The sequence below is a fragment of the Chrysemys picta genome, chromosome 11 (assembly GCF_011386835.1).
Source record: "Chrysemys picta bellii isolate R12L10 chromosome 11, ASM1138683v2, whole genome shotgun sequence".
Lineage (NCBI taxonomy): Eukaryota > Metazoa > Chordata > Testudines > Emydidae > Chrysemys > Chrysemys picta.
The window spans coordinates 31,895,229-31,919,292 of NC_088801.1; the positions used below are offsets into that span (position 1 = coordinate 31,895,229).

Consider the following 24,064-nt stretch of genomic DNA (forward strand, 5'->3'; position numbering starts at 1 on the left):
GGATGAATGATGGTTTCTATCCTTAATATTATATATTTCAGTTACTTACCTCTATAACTTATTCCATATATCTATTAATACTTTCATGAAGTAGCTTGGCTCAAGTCCCTGTTAATCTTAAATTAGAAAACTAGGAGTTCTGTACCCCCCCCCTTTTTTTTTTTTTAAGAAAATTGGTACCAGTCTAAAAATGTACTGTAAATGACAATTGCACCTCTACCCCGATATAATGCTGTCCTTGGGAACCAAAAAATCTTGCCGCGTTATAGGTGAAACCGCGTTATATCAAACTTGCTTTGATCCACCGGAGTGCGCAGCCCCCCCCCCCCCCCCGGGAGCACTGCTTTACCACGTTAGATCCGAATTCGTGTTATATCGGGTCGCGTTATATCGGGGTAGAGGTGTATATCAGTTCCTTTCATAATATAGAAATCCTTCATTATGTACCTCAAATATTCTTTGTTTTCAATTAGGAAAAAAATCTCTGATTGAGCTAAAAGAAACTTTAGGAGATTACTATGCTTTCAAATTCTTTTTTTAAATTCACTGTACTGAAAAGCATTAAGAAATGTCATTGTCAATATAGTAGGAAAATTTAGGTGGATTTCAACCTGGAAAATTTAGATTGAATGTTCTACTGTCTACAACTCATCAAACCTGTTCTGAATTTTATAATATAGTTACCTGAAGTTATCATTTATTCCAAATTTGCGATTGATATAGTGCTTCTGGCTTTTATTAAAAAATGACTGAAAATACCTTCAAATCACTTTGTAAAACTAAAATTATTTTTCATATCTAGAAAAACTTCAGAAAATCTATCACACTGAAGTCACTGGCAAGAATTCTGCTGATTTCAGTGAGTGCAGGATCAAAACCATAAATAGTTTTCCATGCATCTTTTTCCATCTTTCAATTTGAATTTTGCAATGCTCACAATCAGATGAGACTGATACAATAACCTGGATTATGATATGCCAGAGAACTCAAAGAAAGGCAGAGAGAAGAATGTGAAAAGTAGCAGTAAAAGGCCAAAAACCGTAGAAAGTGGAGGAATCAGCAGAAAAAAAACTATTTGATGAGCAAATTCCTGGAATAAAACTGATAATTTTCTATACCAATAAAGATATAGATGAAGTATTGGCACTTTCATTATTACAACAGGACAGTAAATTTCAGTAACCTACGTACAGATACCATTTTCATTAAGTACTACTGGTAGTTTAATTTTTTGTTTGACTTACTCTAAATGGTATGTTAGCTGTTATCAGTTTAGTTCAAATGTTTACATGGTAATCTAATGAATCAAAATCTGATACATGAAGTATAAATATAATTTTAGAGCTGCTTAATCATACTAGGTTTTTAGGCAATATATTCTCTTTAATTCCATATTTTTAAAAATATATGGATTAGAATAGAAAAACAAAAATATACACACTAAAAATTACCTGATTCAAAAGCTGGACTGATGCCACATGTAATAAAAATGCCAATGAGGAATGCTAAAGTTTATTTTTGTCATTAAAAAAATAGATGTAAAAACAAATCTGCTAAATCTAGTGGGTTGATTTTGAGAGACAACCTAAGCCTCTAGTTAAAAAAATCCAGATTTACTATTTAAAATGTTTACAGTTTTAATGGTATTTCAGATAAAATCAAGAAAAAATGTAAATATAAGATTCACATGCCAGTTATGTCTGGAAAGTGCAAATGCTCATGACCTCAGTTTGAAATGGATCAGATTAGTCTGTGGTATCTAATGCTGATTGGCGTACTTTAAAGTTAGGTAACATAACACTCACAAGTTACCTTCAACACAGATAAATTATAAGAAAAATGGTGGTAGTGACACAGAATAGAGATTCTGTAATCACATTAAACACCGAATATATTAGGCTCATGCTTTGTAAGTACCAATAGGTATAGAATAAAATTAGAAGTAGGATCTGGGCTTGTAAGCATAAACATATATAGACATATATAAAAACAACATACATATAGTGTTTACACAAACACACACACACACACACAGTGTAAGAATGTGAAAATATACTACAATAACTTATATGATTATGTATGACAATGTAGCTACTGTGAACAAATAACATTACTCTCACCAAAGATGTTATCCCAAGCACACCTATGTTACAATAAAAAAAAGCATCTCCCTAGTGACTAAAGGATAAATTACTTACCTATAATTATTGTTCTCCAAAGACAAACATCCTTATAAATCTAATATCTCCAGAAGGCAGATATTGCTAGGGCTTTCCAAGATTCTGAAATGGCTCCCTCCTCCACCCAAGATGAAAGTAGCAGCTTTGAGTTTCAATCTGAGGAATCTGCAAATTCTTCCTGTTTGCTTGTCAGGATTTGGTCTTTGACTAAGTCAATGTGCATTATCTAGTTACATATCAAGCATCACAGTTTAGCTTCTACACTGGAAGCAAGGGGTTGGGAAGGGGGAGGAGAGGAGCAATGCTTTAGTGGTACACTTTAGAAAGAAATCTGGATGAACTAGCCACAACTTCTCTTGAAGTTCATGAGGCATGCACATTGCAGAGCCTGTTCTGCCACCCTCCCATGTGGTACGGTCTGTGCTCCTTCCCAGCACCCTACCAGTTCTGCTATAAGGTATGGAGGAAAGATACGGCCAGGTCACAGCTCTTCTAGACCAACCAGCAGTGGAGCTAGGAGAGAGCAGTATTTGCATACCCAATATTATTTAGCATTTTACCTGTAAGGGTGCACAAGGCAGGAGGCCTCTTGTGCCCCCATCCTCTTGCCCACCTGTTATACGCTGGGGACAATCCAGCCATAAGAATGTACATGTGGAATCTGAGACCACTGGAAATCTCAATGTCTTTTAACAGTGTATTATGGGGAGGTGTGATAATAGTGCTGAGGCCATCTATACCACCATCCCTAACAGAATAGTATTTGCTAATACCTACTTGTTCTGTTTTAGCCTCCCCTTTCATGACATTTTTCTTTCTCTTAGTAAAACTGCTTTGACCTGAGCAGAATGTAGCAGAATAAAATCTGGAATTCTTGAATGATATTTAGAAGAGGTTTGGGATAATTTATTGCCCAGCCTTGTGACTGAACTGTGGCCCTTCCTCAGTTCCTCCTTTCTGAAGCTTTGCAGTCCCAAAGGAGGGCAGGGAGTGCAGTACATCCCACTAGATAAAAGGTAAGAGGGGTGGAAAGAAGTAACTAAGGGTGGGGACATGTGAGATGGGAAGAATATAACAGACAAAAGAAAAGGAAAAGAAAAAAGAAAAAAAGAGGGGTTGACCTGATGTCCAGGAAACTAGTAGGTACTTAAATCAAAGTACTGAGGTTCAATAGAAAGATACATACCTACATGATTTATTGATCTTGACTTATTCAACCGTGGGTTTACAGTGGCTGATGTACAAGGGGCCTACAACATTAGCTTCCTCAATGCACCAGAAGTTAGCCAATGCCACCCCAAAGTGAGCAATCTGGCATGGCTTCAGTTTTATTACAAACATTTATGCATGTTTTGTAGACGATGTATACTCCTACAGGGACTCAACTGCCTAGGCAAGGTGTTTTGAAATTCCAGGAATTGTAGAGCACATTTTCCTGATGTCTGTCCACATTCATGTGGTGATATCCAAGGAAGAGTTATTTTTAACAATAAGTAAATATATTCACTGACATGAGATCACAAGAAAAAATGAAAGTCCCTAAACTGGACAAAATAGATGGTGGTGTCACACAGTTCAATCATAATTTATTCTTCTGTGAAGTGGCTACTTTATCCACATAAAGCAAAGCAGAGTTCTGCCACACTCAAGTAGAATGTTTGTTCGTACAACTGTGCATAAAAACTGGATCCTTCAGAAAAGCTAACACTGTATTCTCTACACAGTAAATACCTGTGTTTCAAGTATGTATTTTAGATACCCTAGATGGATGAAAATACAAAAAGAGACATGATACACACATACACAGAACTTCTACGGCTATGGAGTTTGTATAACATAATAAGAAAAAATTTCTACTCTAAGTAGTATCTAAACATGTTCTCTTATAAAATATTTAGCTCAAAGCTCCTTCTTACTAGACAACTATAATTTCAGAGCTGATCTTGGGATATACTGAGCACCTACAACCTCCTGCTGAAGTCAATGAGAGATGTAGATTTTCAGCGCCTCCCAGGATCAGACCCTCAACTCTCAACAAAAGCTACTGTAAAGTACTATGTACGGCTATAAGAATGAATTCACTAACAACAGGCAATGCTCCAGCGTGTAGTAAAAATTACTTCACCTAGATTTATGTTACTACTCCTCGGATCAAAGACTTTACTTTTTAAAAAGTGGATACCTGCGGTCCATCTCTGGCTTCATAGAAGTCACCCACTCCTATTTTTGCACTGAAGCTGAAATTGTCCCTTGAGATATCCATTATTCCATTTCTGCTGAGATACTGAAAAAATCACATATTTTTCCACTTCAGGTTTTAAATAATTACAACCCAGCTTTGATGTACAGCTAACGTCAGGAGTCAAATGTTTTGTACAAATGGTATGCCTCTATAGGAGGTCAATTTAGAAACAGGTTAAGGTACATTAGCCTCACATCACAAGACATTTTGTATCAAGGAACTTTATTTGAGGAAGAAGTGCACTTTTTTATTGTCACACATGCTTAATAGTACCAGAATGCATACAAATTGAAAAAAAAGTACGTACCTTTACTACTTCAGGATACTGTCTCAGTTTCTTTCCACATGGTGCATAATATGCTACTTCTCCTTGAAGGCGACCACCAAAATTCCTTATTCGTGTTTCTCTTTGCCAGCTGCAGTAATAGTAAATATAGGTGTGTGTTAACACTCATTTCTTGAGCTAATTTATAAACATTAATTTATTAATTTTACATTAAAGTTAAGAGACAAATATAGACAAATTCCAAATGCTGTTCAAGTAAATATAAAACATACCCATACTCTAAAGGAATACGCAACTCTCGTTCGTCTGTTACTCTTCGCCTTTTTGAAGTACCTTAAATAGAGTTTAATTGATTAACATTGGAAAGCAATGAGATGACAGAGAATTGGTTTACTGAAAACATGTATTCCATTACTCAGATCCGCAAACCAGAAGAGCAAACACATTTTATCCATCATGTATACTACCACACCAACTGATTTGTACCCACTATTTTTTCCAATAGGCTCTCTCCAGTCAAAGACTTCTGAGATGTGAGTACAGTAGAACCTTAGAGATATGAACATCAGAGTTACGAACTGACCAGTCAATTACACACACCTCATTTGGAACGTAAAGTACACAATTGGACAGCAGCAGACAGACACACACACACACACACAGAGCAAATATAGTACAGTACTGTGTTAAACAAACTACTAAAAAAAATAAAGGGAAAGCAGCATTTTTCTTCTGCATGGTAAAGTTTTAAAGCTGTATTAAGTCAATGTTCAGTTGTAAACTTTTGAACAACCACCATAACCTTTTGTTCAGAGTTACAAACATTTCAGTTACAAACAACCTCCACTCCCAAGGTGTTCGAAACTCTGAGGTTCTACTGTATCTCCTTCTCTGCCGTAGGCAATGAAAAGTGGGCATCCTTCCAATGAAGAGATGTCAAATTTATCAGAAATTAAAGTATTTACAGTCTTATTTACATTTATTTCATATGTCCTTTCTCACTGAGTACCAGCTTTTGGCAAAAAAATAAATACATGGACACTGCTTTCTAAGCATGTGCACTTTTGATGCAAGTAAACTAAAGACAGAGGAGCAGTGGAGACTGGATACAGGAAAGCAAGGCTAAACAAATCTTTTTAGGTGATTGACTAATGATATGATGGACAAAAAATAACCTTTGATTCCAGATTGGTGGATCTGAGTAGGCAGAAAGTGTTATACCATATACTAAAGAAAACATTTAACATAAAACGTACATCAGTGCCATATATAAACAAAATACAGACAAACATGGGCATGCCAATTTTTTGCACGGTGTGTAAACTTATGTTATTAAATAAAACTAGTGCCAGCCAATCAGAATGCTGAAGAGCAATATAAACTTCACAGGATCAGAATTCAGGTTATTCATAAGATACAGTAAATCTTTATAAACTGTAAAACCAATAAGCTTGCATCTAACTGAAAGAGCCAGTCTGGATAATAGCAAACAACTTTTCGCTAATAGTTAAGCAAGCAACTCTTATTTCACTGCACTCTAAATATTAGGATAAACTGGTTTCTGATTCAATGTCCCTATTTAAAAAACAAAACAAAAACATTTATTTTCACGAGAAGTAAGTAGCACTTCACTAATTAGCAGCCAAGAGACTCATTTTGATAATTATTGAATATTATGAATTAGCAAGTAAGGGAATGACCATTTACGCAAAAAAAGTTAAAGATAATACATCACCAAGTGTACTTAAAATTTACTTATTTAAAAGTGTGTCATAAATGTATTAATAAATGGTGTATTGTGAATTTTGCAAAAATAATGAAACTTGTAATACAACAACTCACTACAGTCAATATTCTTGTTGTGAAGAGTGGGTGAGATGGGCAGTTTTTGGTGCAGTTTATAGTATGTAGATTGGCACGGTTCTACTGTAACTGGAATAGAAAAATACTACTGCCTAGGTCTTGTACCATAGATCTCAAAGTATTTTAGAAAGGAGGTCAGTATCATTATTTCCATTCTACAGATGGAGAATGTAAGGCACAGGGAGATGAAGTGATTTGTCCGAATTCCAGAACAGAACCCAGACATCCTGAGCCCCAGTCCAGTGCTCTATCCATCAGTTGTCACATTGCCTCCCAGAATGCTTACAGAGAGTAATGATCACCCCAGATGATTTGAATATAAATGCCATATAAAGATCATATAAATTGACCTTAGCATTCAGGGCTTGGTCCTGAAAGGTGCTGAGTACCTACAACTCTGTTTGACTTCAGTGGAAGTTGCAGGTGATCAGTACCTCTATGAATCAGGCAAAGGAAAGGAAGGTCAGTATCCAATTGCAACATTGTACATTATGGAAAACTATTATCTTGATTATACTTTCTGAAATACATTTACGAGACACGTTTCTCAGACACTACATTTTGTTATATAAAAGACAGTAAGATACCACAGTGTGTACTTGGAGTAAGTGTGGAAGAAGGCGTCCCAAGAAAAACTGGTGACTGGGATTCAGGACATAAGGCAGCAGGAGCAGAGCTTGGAGTCTTTACTACTTGGAGATTAAGTGGTGTAGAGTGAGCTGTGAGACTGATGGAAGAGCTTTTCACAGAGGAAGAGGTTTTATTCAGTTTCAGTGGTGTTTTCTCTCCCTCAGTATCGGTATCAGATTCATCTTGATCTTTGTCATCCTCCTCATCATCTTCAGACCCTTCTGTATCTGACTCTGAATTACTGTCAGACTCTGTGGGAAAACAGTAACAAGTACAGGTTACAACTGGACAACCAACAGCACACTGAGAATTGTTCATTGTAGCTTTTTGTCATTCTAACATTCCTCAAGTCTGTGGATACATTTATTAAGAAATGTTTTAAAAGGATGCCTTTTAGTATCATTACTAGATCATCGTGAATTTACCCAGGCTTTGACATGACTGGAACCAATACAGAACAAAGTAACTCAAGGAGTTGTGGGATATGTGTTTCTTCATACAAAATTTAGAATAAAATCTTTAATTTTTTTATGTAGAAAAATCAAATAACCTGATTGACTATCATCAGAATCCTCATCATCTTCATCTTCATCATCGTCTTCATCATCATCATCGTCATCATCATCCTCTTCATTTGAGTCATCAGAGTCTTTACTACTAGGAATGTCTGAATCTGTTCCTCTAAATTGTTCCACTAAAGATTTTGAAGAATGAAGGCGGTGCTGTGTTTTTACTGCTGTTATTGCATTATTGCTGACGGCTTTTTCCTTTCCCAGACCAGGTAACACAGGAGAGGTAGAGGGCATAACAGGTGTCCGGTTACCAGATGTTTTTTTCCCACATGTACTTACATTTCCTAGTGAAGAAAAGGGGGCACTGCTAGAAGTAGCTATGTTTTCATTTATCTTGGGCTGAGATTTAGATTTGGTTGTAAGTGCCAGCGGTGCTTCCTGGATGACACTCTGAATAACTCCATTGGGTTGGTGATTACTTAAAAGTGCATTTGTCAAGAATGGATTAGAATGGTTGTTTTCTTGAGATGTGTGTTTTTGATGAGCCGGTAAACTACAGGTTGGTTTTGGACTTGACAAAGCTGTGATAATCTTCTTCAGGTTCTTAGAGGATTCTTGTTTCTTTAATTGTGCTGGGAATGTCTGTTTATACTGTTCCTGTAGAAACAGAGAGGCAAAAAAATAAAATAAAAAAAGACTGCATCTCACAGGGAAAATTGTATTTGTTTAGTCCTCACAATTTGCATCCACAAAAAGCAGTTTTAGTAGGTGGGAGGGAGGGTCGGTAGCTCGAGAGCTGAGTAGATGACCAGGTATCAAGACATCTAGACTCTCCCTAGATTTTTCATAATAAATCAAATAAAGAAAGATGGCTGACCCAGGGATTCAAGATATTAAGCTGATGGGAACAATGGTGCAAGCTTTTGAAGCTTCTACTTCAGTCTGGAGAGCTATTTTCACTCTTATCACCTGCTACAGTTATAACTGGAAACTGAGAGTTTACCTCTTATGAAAACAAGTCAATAGAAAAAAAATTACATGAAACAGGACATGCCCAGTGTAGCATTTATAAGATTTCCATAGCAATTAAAGTAAAAATCCTGGTTTTCTTATTGACACACAGTAAAAGTCATACAAGTGGATGCAAATCAAATTGTTAGGCAATTTATAAATTTTAAACAATAAATATAACACAGAATATAATAATGGCTACTAAAAATAACAGGAGATAAAGGGGATGGCTGGAATAGGAAAATTTGACACAGGAATCAATGAGAATATGTTGAACCACTGGGATCATTCCAAAAAGTGTTATGCTAGAACACCAGGTTGTTGTTATAGAGACCAGCAGTGGCTGAAAATGCTCAAAGGCAGCATAATTATCCCTTAATTAGGGAAACAAAGACGCTCTTGAAGTCACTCAACAACAACCCTTTTGGAGTGCATGGAGCGGGACTGACAGGCTCCAAAGGGAATCCCATTCCATCCATTTTAACCAGAATTAAATCCTTATCAGGGTTCCTCAGAGGTTCCACTGTAGACTTTATACTGTATTTATTTTCATGGCTCTGTTAAGGGCGATAATACCACTTCACCTTCCCTAGGGGAAAATAATCAATGAACATATATAAGCAATATTCATACACTAATGAGAAGCCATGATTACACACTAGACATGGAAAGTGTTAAAACTACATTAACAATCTGACTGAAATCACAAGAAGCAAAGGAAAAAATCCTCAGGCCTGACTGTCCCATAGGAGTACATTTTCAGTGTGGTGCATTGATTTTTAGCCACTCAACTCCTTAATAGGAGCTGCATGACAAAATCCCTTTCTTTTCTTTTGTTGCATTACATGCTGACAAAGAATCAGGAAGTTTATAACCTTCATAATCCAGCAAGCTGAAGCCCTTCCAGATGCACTTACACTGTCTTTAGCATTTCCTTTCCTTTTTTTTTTTTTTTTTTTTTTAAGACATTATAGTATTTCAGACTCGTCAGAATTCTGATGCCAAGATAGAAGATATGAAAAAAATATTCCCTTACTTTTCTTAGGCCTGGTCTATATGACAGACCTATATTGGCATAACTACATTGCTCGGGAGCATAAAAAATCCACACCCCTGAGTAATTTAGTTATACCGACCGAACCCTCTATATAGATGGTTCTTTGTCAGCAGGAGAGCTTCTCCCGCCAACATAGGTGCTGCCCCTCGGGGAGGTGGATTAACTATGCCGACGGGAGAGCTCTCTCCCTTTGGCATAGAGCATCTTCATTAAAGCGCTGCAACTATGCTAGTACAGCATTTTAAATGTAGACTTGCCCTTAGTGTATGTCAAACCTTAAACATTGCCTTAAAACATGAGTTTCTATTGTTTTATTAGTAGTATTATGGTCCTTTTTGCCCCTCCCCCAACCCCCATAGGTCAATGTTTGAAAGCCCTACTGGAGCTTGAAGAATCTCCCAAGTTTTTGCCTTTGCTAATTTATCATGGGTTCTCCAATGCAAAAATCCAACCTAATGATTAAGGACTGGAATCTGCTCCCAAGAGAGCCAAACATTTCATGGGCTGCCTTCAGAAAATATCCATGTCATAGCCGCCATTAGTTTAGGACAATGATTTCAGGTGAGACTCACGCTCCTAATGCTAACACACTACATTATTCTTGTATTGCTGCCTTAGTGCTAGGTTTTGGCTCCCCCCATTACACTGGTGAGCATTCACACAAATAGTCTCACTGGAGTCAATGGTTACTTGTGGAACTAAGGGCCAGATTTTTAAAGGTATTCATGACCTAAAAATATAGATAAGTAACTAGTGGGAGTTTTAAAGTGCTGTAGCCACTAACTTCTATTGATATCAATGGGGGATGACATTTGTTAAAGCTATTAGACATCTAACTCCCACTGATATCAATAGAAGTTAGTGGCCTATATGCTTTAAAAATCCCACTCGGCACGTACCTACATTTCTAGGCACCCAAATATCTTTAAAAACCTGACCCTAAGAGTTTACCAGCATGAGCACTGGTTGCACAATATGGGCCATAGTGACTTACTGTAAACCTTGTGTGGCACTTTCACTGGCATTCTACTGACATTCAATGGACTTGTCAGAGACCAGTGTCAGCAGAATATGAGACTAATCAACCTTGAAACCAAGTATGTTCTGAGAAGCAACTACTGTGGATACTTCATGAACACGTTAGGATACAAGTTGATTTTTCCAAGATATTGTTTCAGAATACTAAAAGGCACTGCTAATTTACACTCTACATTCAGCAAATAAATACAACCTTTTACCTAAGGCTTAAGATTAGCTGATCTAAAAGGCAACCAGATAGCTTTAGAAGTGTTATTAGTGCTCAACCACAAACATAACCTTCACTAATTAACATCGTTCAAAAATCCACGTAGATATTTTAAAAATATGCCAAGATTAAGTCCTGTGTAATTTAAAATAACCAATATAATTCTCCCCCAAAATCCGGATTTTATAACAAAGGGCTTGAGAAACATAATGCTATCATTTGTTAAGAAGGACATGCATATGGACACTACAGCTGTAGAACAAAGTCAAGTATTGCTAAGCCAGTAATTTCTACTCACCCGTTTTGATCTTACATCACTGTTTAAAGGGCTAGATTCTTCAGAGGTATTTTTATTCCCTGCTTTCAGTAGATCAGGAGAAGGAACTATAAGTTTTAAATAAGTTTCCTTTTTGGCTTGATTTACCAAAGACAAAGGTTTCACACTGGGCACCAATCCCGTAGACTGTATTACACTTGTGTGTTTGTTCACAGATTCCTCCTTTGCCTGAGAGCTTTGGAAAATAAAGGGAAGCTGCTGTGACAAAACCTGAGGCTGCTTCTGCTGGGATTGGAATGACGAGGGAGTCTGGGAATCAGACACAAGAGGTATCTGCTGGTGTGTTCTCTTTTCCTGGGACTTTTCATGTGTTTTTTGTCCATCTGCTTTCATGTCTGTTACACCACTATGCATTAGCACCTGTAAAATATATTTTACAAAATTATATAGATTACACTAGCCCATTAAATATTTAAGATGGCAAATGAAATGTTATATAATTAATCTCCATAAAGCAACTACAATTTCCTCAAAACAAGGTAACTAATTTATTTTAAAATAATCTTAAAATATATTTGATTGCTTGATCTTTTTCCCATAGGAAGTCACTGTTTAACATAAAAACAAGGCCAAAAAAAATCATTTGTTTTGAAATGTATTCTTGATTATAAACCTAATGGAATGGTAAATTTCTTACCTGTTCATTTCCTTTCTCCTACCAACTTCCCCCACAATTCTGATATGTATGGGCTATTCCCCTTCTGTCTGCAGTTTCCCGAGGCAGTTCAAAACTGTAACAGTCTCTGTGCTAGCCATACCCCCTTCTCCAACCTGCTGCCAGATGATTCATTCCAAAAATGAGTAAAAACTTCACAGAATAAGATTAGTAAGAATAACTTCAAAGCCAACCAATAAACTATGTACAGTAGGCTATGGCCTACAGGCATAACAGGGGGGGGGGGCGGGGAGGGATAGCTCAGAGGTTTGAGCATTGGCCTGCTAAAGCCAGGGTTGTGAGTTCAATCCTTGAGGGGGCCACTTAGGGATCTGGGGCAAAATCAGTACTTGGTCCTGCTAGTGAAGGCAGGGGGCTGGACTCGATGACCTTCAAGGTCCCTTCCAGTTCTAGGAGATAGGATATCTCAATAAATCAACTACCAAAATTAAACATTGTCCCTTGGCTTGGAAGCCAGCCAGAGACGGTAGTACTGTAGCAGAAAGGAAATAATTAAGTAAGATATTTACCATTCCGCAAGCCCAGTGTATCCCACAATTCTGATATAGATATAGATAGGAAGCAGTGAACAGCCAACAGACGTAGAAAGGGATAGGAAATACAGAATGAGATAAGGAAGAGCCCCTGGAATTAACTGGCAATGCTATTACTGAATCCTTGCATGCAGCACCTTAATGCCAAGGGAGGCTTCTGCAGAAGAATCATAGAATCATAGAATCATAGAATATCAGAGTTGGAAGGGACCTCAAGAGGTCATCTAGTCCAACCCCCTGCTCAAAGCAGGACCAATTCCCAGCTAAATCATCCCAGCCAGGGCTTTGTCAAGCCGGGCCTTAAAAACCTCCAAGGAAGGAGACTCCACCACCTCCCTAGGTAACGCATTCCAGTGTTTCACCACCCTCCTAGTGAAATAGTTTTTCCTGATATCCAACCTGGACTTCCCCCACCGCAACTTGAGACCATTGCTCCTTGTTCTGTCATCTGCCACCACTGAGAACAGCCGAGCTCCATCCTCTTTGGAACCCCCCTTCAGGTAGTTGAAGGCTGCTATCAAATCCCCCCTCATTCTTCTCTTCTGGAGACTAAACAATCCCAGTTGACATGAAGTCCACTTTGTAGTGTCTAATAAAGATGTTAACCGGGGAAGACCACTTTACTGCTCTGCAGATCTCTTGTGGTAGAAGCACAAGCTCTTTCCGCCACAAAGTCACCACAGATTGAGTGTGCCTTCATTAAGTCTGGAACAGGAGCACCTGACGCACTGTATGCCTTTATGATGCATAGCTTGATCCATCTAGCTAGTAATAATTTAGATACGTGAGCCCTTCAGATGAAAAGTGACAAACAAGGAGCCCGATCTTCTTGTCAATTAGGTGCGCTTGATATAGAACTTCAGTGCTCATATAGAAGAGGTAATAGTGGTAGCACCACACTGGCCAAAGAGACATGGTCTTCTAATCGAATAGTACTGAAATTGGAACCCCCACTTCAGCTACCAGTGAGACCAGGCATCGTTTACCCAGGCCCATTTCTTCATCCAGACGATTTACAACTCACAGCATGGTTACTGAAAGGAAAGCGTTAGCTTGCACTGAGGTGATCTTCCAAAGCGATTGGAACTGTACTCTCCTGCAGCTGAGCTTCAACACTAAAGGCCTACTCCTCTGTCTGGACTAGGTTTAGCTCATGGTGTCAAGAATACAAACAACAAAAATCCCAAGGATCCTGGTATCCCAGTTATCCTGGACTTGCTTTATGAAGATGCAGCCCACCACAACAGTGCCAGGTGTCAACATAGTGTCATATTCACAAGATCCTCTGGTTCCCTGAGAGAACCCTCAGGTATCCAGATTTCTCAGAGCAGCCACACTGGCTAAACTGGGGCGAGCAAACTTTTTGGCCTGAGGGCCACATCGGGTTTCTGAAATTGTATGCAGGGCTGGTTAGGGGAGGCTGTGCCTCCCCAAACAGCCAGGAGTGGCCTGGCCCTCACCCCCTATCTGACCACCCCTGCTTCTCGCCCCCTGACGGTCCTCCCCGGGATCCTGCCCCATCCAACCCCCGCTGTTCCCTGTCCCTGGACACACACACACCCCCGGGACCCCTGCCCCATCCACCCTTCCTTGTCCCATGACCGCCCCCAGACCACCCCCGGTGTGGCCCTCAGCCTGACTGCCCTGCCCCATCCAACCCCTCCTCTCATTCCTGACTGCCTCCCCGGGACCCCTGACCCCATCCAATCACCCCTTCTCCCTGTCCCCTGACCGACCCCGGAACCCTTGCCCCTGACTGCCCCCTGCCGCCCCATCCAACACGCCCCCCTCCTTCCTGACTGCCCCCCCGGGACCCCTGCTCAATCCTTGAGGGGGCCACTTAGGGATCTGGAGCAAAAATCAGTACTTGGTCCTTCTAGTGAAGGCAGGGAGCTGGACTCGATGACCTTTCAAGGTCCCTTCCAGCTCTAGGAGATAGGATATCTCCACTAATTTTTTTTTTTTTTTTTTTAACTGTATTTGCCTTTAGGATTGTCCTCTAGCACTTGCTCAGGTTGGATCTGGATCGTGCCTGCAACTTTTCTGCACACTGTTTCAAACATTTTATGAGGGGAAAAAAAACCTCTCTTGTATCTTTACCATGTCCTGCTCAGAGCCTGAATCTGAGTGCTCCCCTTCCTCAGTAGAGATTGAGGCGTCTGAGTCAGAGGACAAATACCTCTTAGGATTTAAAAAAAACAAAAACTTTCTCCTTTCTTTTTTGAAATTTTTAGCCTTTTGGCCCTCTTTGCAGATCTTGCCATTCAGCTGTGGCTAGGGCTGACCTTTTGTGGCTTGCTTTATGCAGTGCCTTGAGCCCTCCAGATAAATCTTCCTCAATGTCCTCCCCCTCAGGGTCCCATTCTCCCAACCTGGGAAATGGGGTTTCATTGCCAGAGTTCCCTGATTCTAGCTCTGAGTACAAGCACTGCTTCTCTCCCTAGGGAGTTTAGAGGGAGACCTGGAGTCCTTTACAGGTTTTTTCTTTCTGGTTCTGTTCTGCTCTGGGACTTCCCCCCTGGACTGGCTGCTTGAAGTCCTCCTAGTCATTGGAGTCTCTCCCTGCTCTGCTTTGTGTCTACAGATTGGGCTTTTCTGTGTTGGAGTGGTGCTTTCTTGGAGTATGGGGGGGACCTGAAGTGCCTATCCAACTCACAGCCAATGCACTTGCAGTAGAAGGGCTGGCTGGCTCAGAACTGGCAGGGCACAATTTGCCTTCTGAAGAGCCTGTAAAAGCTGCCTTGCAGCCCGCCACTTGGATTTAGCTTGGTGTTAGCATGACAGCTCTGCCATGCCAGGGGCAGAAGAATCCCACTGGAAGACACTGAAGTGCCAGCTCTGGGTGGCTGAGACCATCCCACAGCCCAACGCTTGATCCAGAGGAGGGAAAAGAAAGACAGGCTGCTTACTTTTGCTACTGTCTGGAAAAAAAGAGAGAAAAAAAACAACCTGTCAAAGAAAATTTGGGAGCAAAGTGAACCTCCACTTGACTGCTGCCACAGAGGCAGAAGATCAGGCAGTAGGCTAGAGAAGGGGATCTGGCTAACACGAAGCTGTGCTACAGCTTTGAATTGCCTCTGGAAACTACTGACAAGAGAGGAATTGCCCATACGCATCAGAATTGTGGGAACAGAATATTGAGATTCCCATCCTGCTTTACTGGGTCTGGGTAGGGTAAAGGCTAAGAAAAGAGCAGCTATGAACAGAATGCAGTATCCATGGTGACATACAGTTCAACTAAACTTTACAGCACAAAGTACTTAATTTGTCTTTACATATATTATATATTTTCCAGTTTATAATAAAAATTACCTCCAGGTCACGCATTTCCTAGAAGTTAACAACCAGCTGAGTTAAGGGCGCTTTTTACCCTGAGCAAGCCATTGACTGTCAGAGAATGCCCTTCCCTGCCAGGTATTACTTTTTGAACAATGCCTCAGCTGATACAAATCTGAGTTTAATTTTTCAAGAGTAACTTTCAGTAACAAGATTGCGAGCCGTACAATCATTATACAGCTATCATACCTTGTTCTTGTTTTTATGTTGTGCTTCATTCTCTGAATCAGAATCATCATCTTCACTTTCTTCAATGCTTTGATCTTCCTCCTCCTCCTCCTCATCTTCCTCTAGATCATCTGAGTCACTACTACTAATGCCTTCACTTGAGGTGTCCGAAGAGGAGCCTGAATCACTATCACTATTGCTGGAGCTTTCTACTGCTTTCTTTCTTGGTTTCTAGAGAGAAGATAAAAACTTTATTAATGGGTAATTTTTAATTGGTTACATCATCCATCTCTTCTTGACATGGTCTTGACTAATATTATTAGCAATTCTCTAATGCACCTTATTCTCCTGATGTTCTTCGGACAGAAGAAAGAGGAACTAGAAAATGAATAAATTAACCACATCTGTCAAGGGTACATCATTGATATTTTAGAGACCTGTATCCCACCGAATGCGAGAATACATAATGTCATCAATTTTAAGGACGATATGAGAGATTCTTTGTGTAACTGCCAAATTCAGGCCTAGATAATTGGGTGACCACACAGAGAACGTGTGTTCTAACAAGCCTGAAAACAATAAAACCTACAATAAGCTCCATCAAGGTATTTCAATAATCGTGCTATGACAATCTGTCTTTGTAAATCATATTAATTTTGTTTGATATTGTGGCCCCTTTATGTTTGTCTGTGTCAGACTGCAAACTCTATTTTGAACGAGGGGCTGGTTGCCTTCTCACTTCTATGTTGGACTTAAATGCCAAAGGGGAGGGGCATGGAATGGAGCCTACAAGTCTGTCTTTGAAAGGGACTGTAGTTAAGAGCTATTAACTAGTTAAGGGCTATTAACTAGTATAGTGTTTCTATTGCTTAGTACTATAAAGTTGCATGGCATTTCCAGGAAGGAAGAGATGTGAAATATATATTAAAACTTCAAAGAACAGATTTTCAAATGTGATAGATGAGGCTTTGAAAGCTAGCCAAACAAGTGTATTTGCTTTAAGGAGGGACTCTAAGTATGAGGACTCTTGGAACATTAAGACAGGGATGTCATGTCAGATGTAAGGGGCAATGTGGAAAAAAAAGGCATGGATGCACTTAGGGCAAAAGCAAAAAGCATAAAGGCAAGTATTGGCAGAGTGCAAGATATAAGAGTAGAGGGTAGGGAGAAACAAGGTTTAAGATGTAGGCAGGGACAGAGAAGTTGAACAGCACCTTGAAAGCAAGGATGAGTTGTGTGTAAACTAGATAGATACAGATACATGGAGCACTGAAGAGGTCATAGGGAGAATGTCAGACCAGTAGGAAAGGAAAATAATTTACACTGCAATATGCAGACACGTTGAAGAGAAGAGTATCAGGGTGTCTGGACAGAACAAAGTGACAATACTTTTAGGTTATAATAGTAATGGGAATGTCTAAGAAAGCATCTTTAGAAAGAAGTTTTTTTCTTTACTTACTTTTTAAAAGAAATATATCAGAGTTTTGGTATAGTTAAGTAGCTTTTTATCATGACTACTGAACAGTAAAGAACGGTTACTTACCTTCTGTAACTGTTGTTCTTCGAGATGTGTTGTTCACGTCCATTACACATTAGGTGTGCGCGCGCCGCGTGCACGGACGTCGGAAACTTTTTCCCTTACCGGCTCCCGTCGGGTCGGCAGGGCCCCCCCTCCCGCCAGAGCGGCGCCCCGCTCTAGGGTATATATATCCCTGCAGACCCGACCCCTTCGGTTCCTTCTTGCCGGAGACTCCGACAGAGGGGAAGGAGGGTGGGAAGTGTAATGGACGTGAACAACACATCTCGAAGAACAACAGTTACAGAAGGTAAGTAACCGTTCTTTCTTCTTCGAGTGATTGTTCACGTCCATTACACATTAGGTGACTCCCAAGCTTACCATTGGAGGTGGGTAGGAGTCAAGGTACAACTGACTGTAGCACAGCCCGTCCAACCACCGCGTCCTCTCTGGTCTGATGGTGGATCGCGTAGTGGGCTGTGAATGTATGCACGGACAACCAGGTGGCCGCTTTACAGATTTCCTGGATAGGAACCTGTGCCAAGAAGGCCGTCGAGGACGCTTGGGCCCTAGTCGAGTGAGCCCGGATCTCTGGGGCCGGAATGTTGGCGAGCTCATAACACGTGCGTATACAATGCACAATCCATGCCGATAAGCGCTGTGTCGAGACAGGCAGGCCTCTCATACGTTCCGCAACGGTAATAAACAGCTGAGGTGTTCTGCGGAACGACCTGGTCCGCTCCAGATAGAACGCCAATGCCCTCCGAACATCGAGGGTATGGAGGCTGCGGTGGCAAGGGTCTGTATGGGGTTTAGGGAAGAACACCGGTAGACAAATGTCCTGCCCCATGTGAAACTACGAGACCACTTTTGGGAGGAATTTGGGGTGCGGTCTCAGTTGCACCTTATCCTTATGGAAAACTGTATAAGGGGGTTCTGAAGCGAGGGCCCTCAATTCCGATACCCTCCTGGCCGATGTGATGGCCACGAGAAACGCCACCTTCCACGAGAGGTGCATGAGGGAGCAAGTGGCTAGGGGCTCAAAGGGAGGCCCCATGAGCTTAGTTAGGACTAGGTTCAGACTCCACGCAGGGACCGGTGGGCGCAAGTAGGAAAACACCCTCTCCAGCCCCCTGAGGAATCGGGCTACTGTGGGGTTGGAGAACACTGACACTCCCAACTCCCCGGGGTGGAACGCCGATATGGCAGCCAAATGCACTTTAATCGAGGCGGGGGCGAGCCCCTGATGCTTGAGGTGCAGTAAGTAGTTCAGGATCAATGGAACTGAGGCCTGCAGAGGCTGTATGTGCTGAGGCTTGCACCAGTGGGAGAACCTCTTCCATTTGGCCAGGTAGGTCGCTCTTGTGGAGGGCTTCCTACTACCAAGAAGAATTTGCTGAACCTGGTGAGAGCACCTGTGTTCCGCATCGTTCAGCCAGAGAGATACCACGCCGTGAGATGTAGCAACGATAGGTTCGGGTGGAGCAGGCGACCCCTGTCCTGTGTGACTAGGTCGCGATGGAGCGGGAGGGTAATCGGGTCGGCTATGGACAATTCCAGCAGGGTCGTGAACCAATGCTGTCGTAGCCACGCCGGGGCGATGAGTATAATTGTCGCCTTGTCCCTGCGGGTCTTGAGGAGGACCTTGTGGATGAGTGGGAATGGAGGAAAGGCATACCTCAGGCTCCCTCCCCACGGAATCGTGAAGGCATCTGCCAACGACCCCGGGCTGAGGTTCTGAAATGAGCAAAACTGAGGGCACTGTCTGTTGTCCTTGGTGGCGAAAAGATCCACCCGGGGAAAGCCCCACCTCCAGAAGATTGAATGCAGGACGTCCTGCCTCAAAGCCCATTCGTGCATGTGGTAGGATCGGCTGAGGCGGTCCGCTAACGTGTTTTGGATCCCTGGGAGATACGTTGCAATCAGATGGACCGCATGGGCTATACAGAAGTCCCATAATTGGAGTGCCTCGCGACAGAGGGGAGAGGACCGGGACCCGCCCTGCTTGTTTATATAAAACATGGCGGTAGTGTTGTCCGTCAGAACTGCCACACTGTGACCTTCTATGGTGGCGTGGAAGGTCTGACAGGCGAGGCGAACCGCCCTCAGCTCCTTCAGATTGATGTGAAGCAACCTGTCTTCCCTGGACCACAAGCCTTGGGTCCGCAGTTCCCCCAGGTGCGCCCCCCAACCCAGGTCCGATGCATCTGTTACTAACATCAGAGTGGGTTGTGGGGCAGCGAAGGGGATCCCTTCGCAGACCTGTTGTTGATCGAGCCACCAGCGGAGCGAGCCCAACACCCGAGCCGGGATCGTCACCACCAGATCCAAGGGGTCTCTGTTGGGGCGGTACGTTTGGGTAAACCACAACTGCAAGGGTCTGAGCCTTAGGCGGGCATGTCTGACTACGTGTGTGCAGGCTGCCATGTGTCCCAGGAGCTGCATGCAGCACCTTGCCATTGTCGTGGGAAATTTCTGGACGGAGCTTACGGCCCTTTGAATTGCCAAGAACCGCGACTCTGGGAGACTTGCCCGCGCGGTCGCCGAGTCCAGGACTGCACCTATGAAGTCCAGTCTCTGTGTGGGAGTTAACGTAGACTTGGGCACGTTGACCAGTAGGCCGAGCCTGCCGAACATCTGTAAGGCCAGCGTCACATGAGAGCGGACCTCGGCTTCCGACCTGCCCGCGAGGAGCCAGTCGTCTAAGTACGGGAACACGCACATCCTTCTTTTCCAAAGGAAGGCTGCTACCACGGACATGCATTTCGTGAACACTCGCGGTGCCGATGCTAGGCCAAAGGGCAGGACCGTAAATTGGAAATGGCGCTGGTTGACGGTGAAGCGCAAGAACCGCCGGTGGGCCGGATTGATGGCGATGTGAAAATACGCATCTTTCATATCGAGGGCAGCGTACCAAGCCCCCAGATCCAGGGATGGGATAATAGTTCCAAGGGAGACCATACGGAAACGCGTTCTGACCAGAAACTTGTTTAGTCTGCGCAGGTCCAAAATAGGACGGAGGCCCCCTTTTGCCTTGGGAATCAGGAAGTACCTGGAGTAGAATCCTTTTCCCCTTAGGTCTGGTGGAACCTCTTCCACTGCTCCCACTGTAAGGAGGGTCTGTACCTCCTGCATGAGAAGTTGCTCGTGAGAGGGATCCTTGAAGAGGGACAGGGAAGGGGGATGGAAGGGAGGGAGCGAGGAAAACTGGAGGGTATAGCCCGCCTTCACTGTGCGCAGGACCCAGCGGTCCGATGTTATGCGCGACCATGCCCGGTAGAAATGGGACAGGCGGTCCTTGAAACTTAGAGGTGGATCCGGCCTGGAATGTGGTACGCTGTCCTCGAGCGTAACTTCAAAAGCCTGGTTTATTCCCTGGCTGCGGCTTGCCCTGGCAGTGACCTTGGCCTTGGTTATGCGTATTGTTACGTCTTCGCCTGTTATCCCTGCCACGACGGCGGTACGGTTCGTGCCGAGGGCAAGGGTGGTACTGCCTCTGTGGTGGTTGGGGCTTAAAGGGCTTGCGCTGTGTCACCGGGGTATGCATTCCTAACGACTTTAGGGTCGCTCGCGAGTCCTTGAGGCTATGTAGCCTGGCGTCCGTTTGGTCTGAGAACAAGCCTGAACCTTCAAACGGGAGGTCCTGCAGGGTGGTCTGCACCTCTGGCGGAAGGCCTGAAGCCTGTAACCATGCAGAACGCCTCATCACTACCCCTGACGTGATTGTCCTAGCCGCTGCATCAGCTGAGTCGAGGGAGGCCTGCAATGAAGTTTTGGCCACGGCCATCCCCTCGTCCACCAGGGCCGTGAATTCTGGATGTGCGTCCAGAGGTAGGAAATCTTTGAACTTGGAGACTGATGCCCAAGAATTAAAATTGTGTCTATTTAGAATCGCCTGCTGATTAGCGATCCTCAGTTGGAGGCCCCCAGACGAATAGACTTTCCTTCTGAATAAGTCCAATCGTTTTGCCTCCTTCCCCTTGGGCGCAGGGGCTTGCTGGCCATGACGCTCTCATTCGTTGACCGCAGAGACTACCAGCGAACAAGGAGACGGGTACAAAAAGAGGAAGTCAAACCCTCTAGATGGGGCGAAGTATTTTCTCTCCACACCTCTTGCAGTTGGTGCACTGGAGGCAGGCGTTTGCCATACTGTCTTATAGTTGGACTGGACTGTCTGTATAATTGGGAGAGCGACTCTGGAGGGGCCCTCCGGGCTCAGGATGTCGACCATGGGGTCCTCCTGCTCTACAGTCTCCTCTGCTTGCAAGCCCAGATTGAGGGCTACCTGGCGAAGCAGGTCCTGGTGCGCCCGATGATCAATCGGGGGAGGGCCAGACACTGTCGTGCCCGCTACTGCCTCGTCCGGCGAGGAGGAAGAGGTCGGGGCCTTTTGCCCATCCTCACCTTCCTGCAACCCATCATCGACTGGTTGTTCCTCTGGGGCCTGTCCCACGGTGTGGGACTGGGACGGTACCGTGCTCGGTGCCGAGTCCACTCCCTCCCGCTCCTGTGGTCTAGAGATCATTGCCTCCTTGTGAGAGGGCGGGAGGTACCGCGGAGAGTGGGATCAGTACCCTGATGGCCCAGATCTCAAGGCCCTAGATGGGGGCCCTTGCTGGTGGTAGGCCCAGGGTGTCCAGAACGGCCATTGGCTTGGTTGGCCCCATTGGGGATGGCCAGAGGCTTCGTAGTCTCTACTAGCCTGTGCCCTATGGACATACCCGCCGTACCGGCCCGAGTCAGTCTCCGACACCACGGATGGTGATCTGGAAGGCCACGGTGGAGCCGTGGAACGGTGCCGGTCCGGGTTTGGGGAGTAGTGTCTCCGCGACCAGGACCTGGAGCAGTGTCTCGCCGACCTGGACCTGGATCGGTACCGGTCACCACGGGACCGGGAACGACTACGGGTGGTCGGTCTCGGGGAACGTGCCGACGACGCATCCCGGTGCCGACTCGCGTATGGCTGCTGAGTCGGTGCCGACCGCTTACTGAGGCCCGACGGCTGTGGCGCTTTCTGCGCGGAGGGCAACCGGGAGTCCACCGAGGTGGAACTCGACCGGGACCGGTGCCTTGAATGGTGCCGAGATGGCGACCGTGATGGGCGCACCATTGCCGGCTTGCCTCTGGGTGGCAGTCTCGGCGGAGCGTCCTCAGTTTGTGGAGGGCCCTCAATGGACAATGCAATGAGGTCTTTTGCTGCCTCAAATGTGTCCGGAGTGGAGGGCTGTTCCAAGAGCTCCTCCAGCCCTTCTTCCTCACTCAACGCGCCTATCCCGGGGCTCGACGGGCCTTTCGGCGCCAGAGCCACTACCGGGGCCTGTGCCGGGCCCGTGCCGGCCTTAGGCGCACTTGAGGTCTTCGCTGGCGCTGCCCTCTTATGCGGGGAGCGTCCTCGGGCCTTGGGTTGGCCCTTCGATTTTGTCGGCGAAGACGACCGGTGCCGTACATGCCCCCGTTGGGCCGGTGCCGTGGGCTTCAGGTGACCCGCCGGCGCCAGTTCCCGAACCGATGCCGGGGCGCTCCACACTGAGGCAGACGGTGCCGCCGAAGTGGAGGGCTGTAACGCCGTCTCCATGAGCAGCTGCTTGAGGCGAAAGTCTCTTTCTTTCTTAGTTCTGGGCTTAAAGGCCTTACAGATCTTGCAGCGCTCTTTCTGGTGAGCTTCCCCCAGGCAGCGGAGACACGAGTCGTGGGGGTCGCTCAATGGCATAGGTTTACGGCACGTGGCACAAGCCTTGAAGCCTTGGGCGTGCGGCATGCCCCGCCGCCCAGGGCCGGTGCCGGGGTTGACCAAACAACCACAGCAAGAACTTCAAGTACCTAATGAGCTGTTAACTACTAAGCTTAACACTAACAACTAAAGAACTGATAACTGTTGCAGATAACACTAATGACTATGCTAAGGGACACTCTCAGACAAGAGACAGAGTTGTTCCAACGCCGCCACGGACGGTAAGAAGGAACTGAAGGGGTCGGGTCTGCAGGGATATATATACCCTAGAGCGGGGCGCCGCTCTGGCGGCGGGGGGGGGGGGGGGGCTGCCGACCCGACAGGAAGCCGCTAAGGGAAAAAGTTTCCGACGTCCGTGCACGCAGCGCGCGCACACCTAATGTGTAATGGACGTGAACAATCACTCGAAGAAGAATCATATTACTGAAACAATAGGAGCCTGAAAAGAATTGAGATTTCTATGCTGAAATCCCAAAATTTGTTGTTTTAAGAGGATTTATTGGAATTAATTGTATGGACTGCTAATCATACTTGTGATACACCTGGGCTGAATTTACACAAGGGTGGAGCTATTTGCCATTTGCGATAGTTATTAAACACAGCATATAGAACAAATGAAGTTTTAATTATTGGTCAATCATAGTGTTTGCATTTCTATTATGGGCTTGTCAAGACTGGTCTGACTGCTTCAGTAGCTGTAGGGCTTTTTGCCACGTCTTTACCCTATATGCAACACTGTG

The 24,064-nt window shown here is 44.1% G+C and overlaps 1 protein-coding gene across 50 annotated transcripts in view; it reads right to left on the reverse strand.

Moving 5' to 3' along the window:
• Nucleotides 1-24,064, reverse strand: part of BAZ2B (bromodomain adjacent to zinc finger domain 2B) — a 331,037-nt gene that overhangs the window by 91,112 nt on the left and 215,861 nt on the right. For 20 of the 50 annotated variants that reach the window (XR_010591282.1, XR_010591281.1, XM_065560611.1 and 17 more), the window contains 7 exons: nt 16,099-16,308; nt 11,326-11,724; nt 7,752-8,370; nt 7,159-7,452; nt 4,981-5,041; nt 4,730-4,838; nt 4,363-4,464 (listed from right to left, as the gene is read on the reverse strand). Coding sequence is in view for 48 of the 50 variants with exons in the window: in XM_065560611.1 (XP_065416683.1) it covers nt 4,363-4,464; nt 4,730-4,838; nt 4,981-5,041; nt 7,159-7,452; nt 7,752-8,370; nt 11,326-11,724; nt 16,099-16,308 (1,794 nt within the window). In the remaining 2 variants the exon portion in view is untranslated. The remainder of the gene's footprint in view (nt 1-4,362; nt 4,465-4,729; nt 4,839-4,980; nt 5,042-7,158; nt 7,453-7,751; nt 8,371-11,325; nt 11,725-16,098; nt 16,309-24,064) is intronic. The other 30 variants (XM_065560644.1, XM_065560641.1, XM_065560640.1 and 27 more) reach the window with 3 other exon arrangements.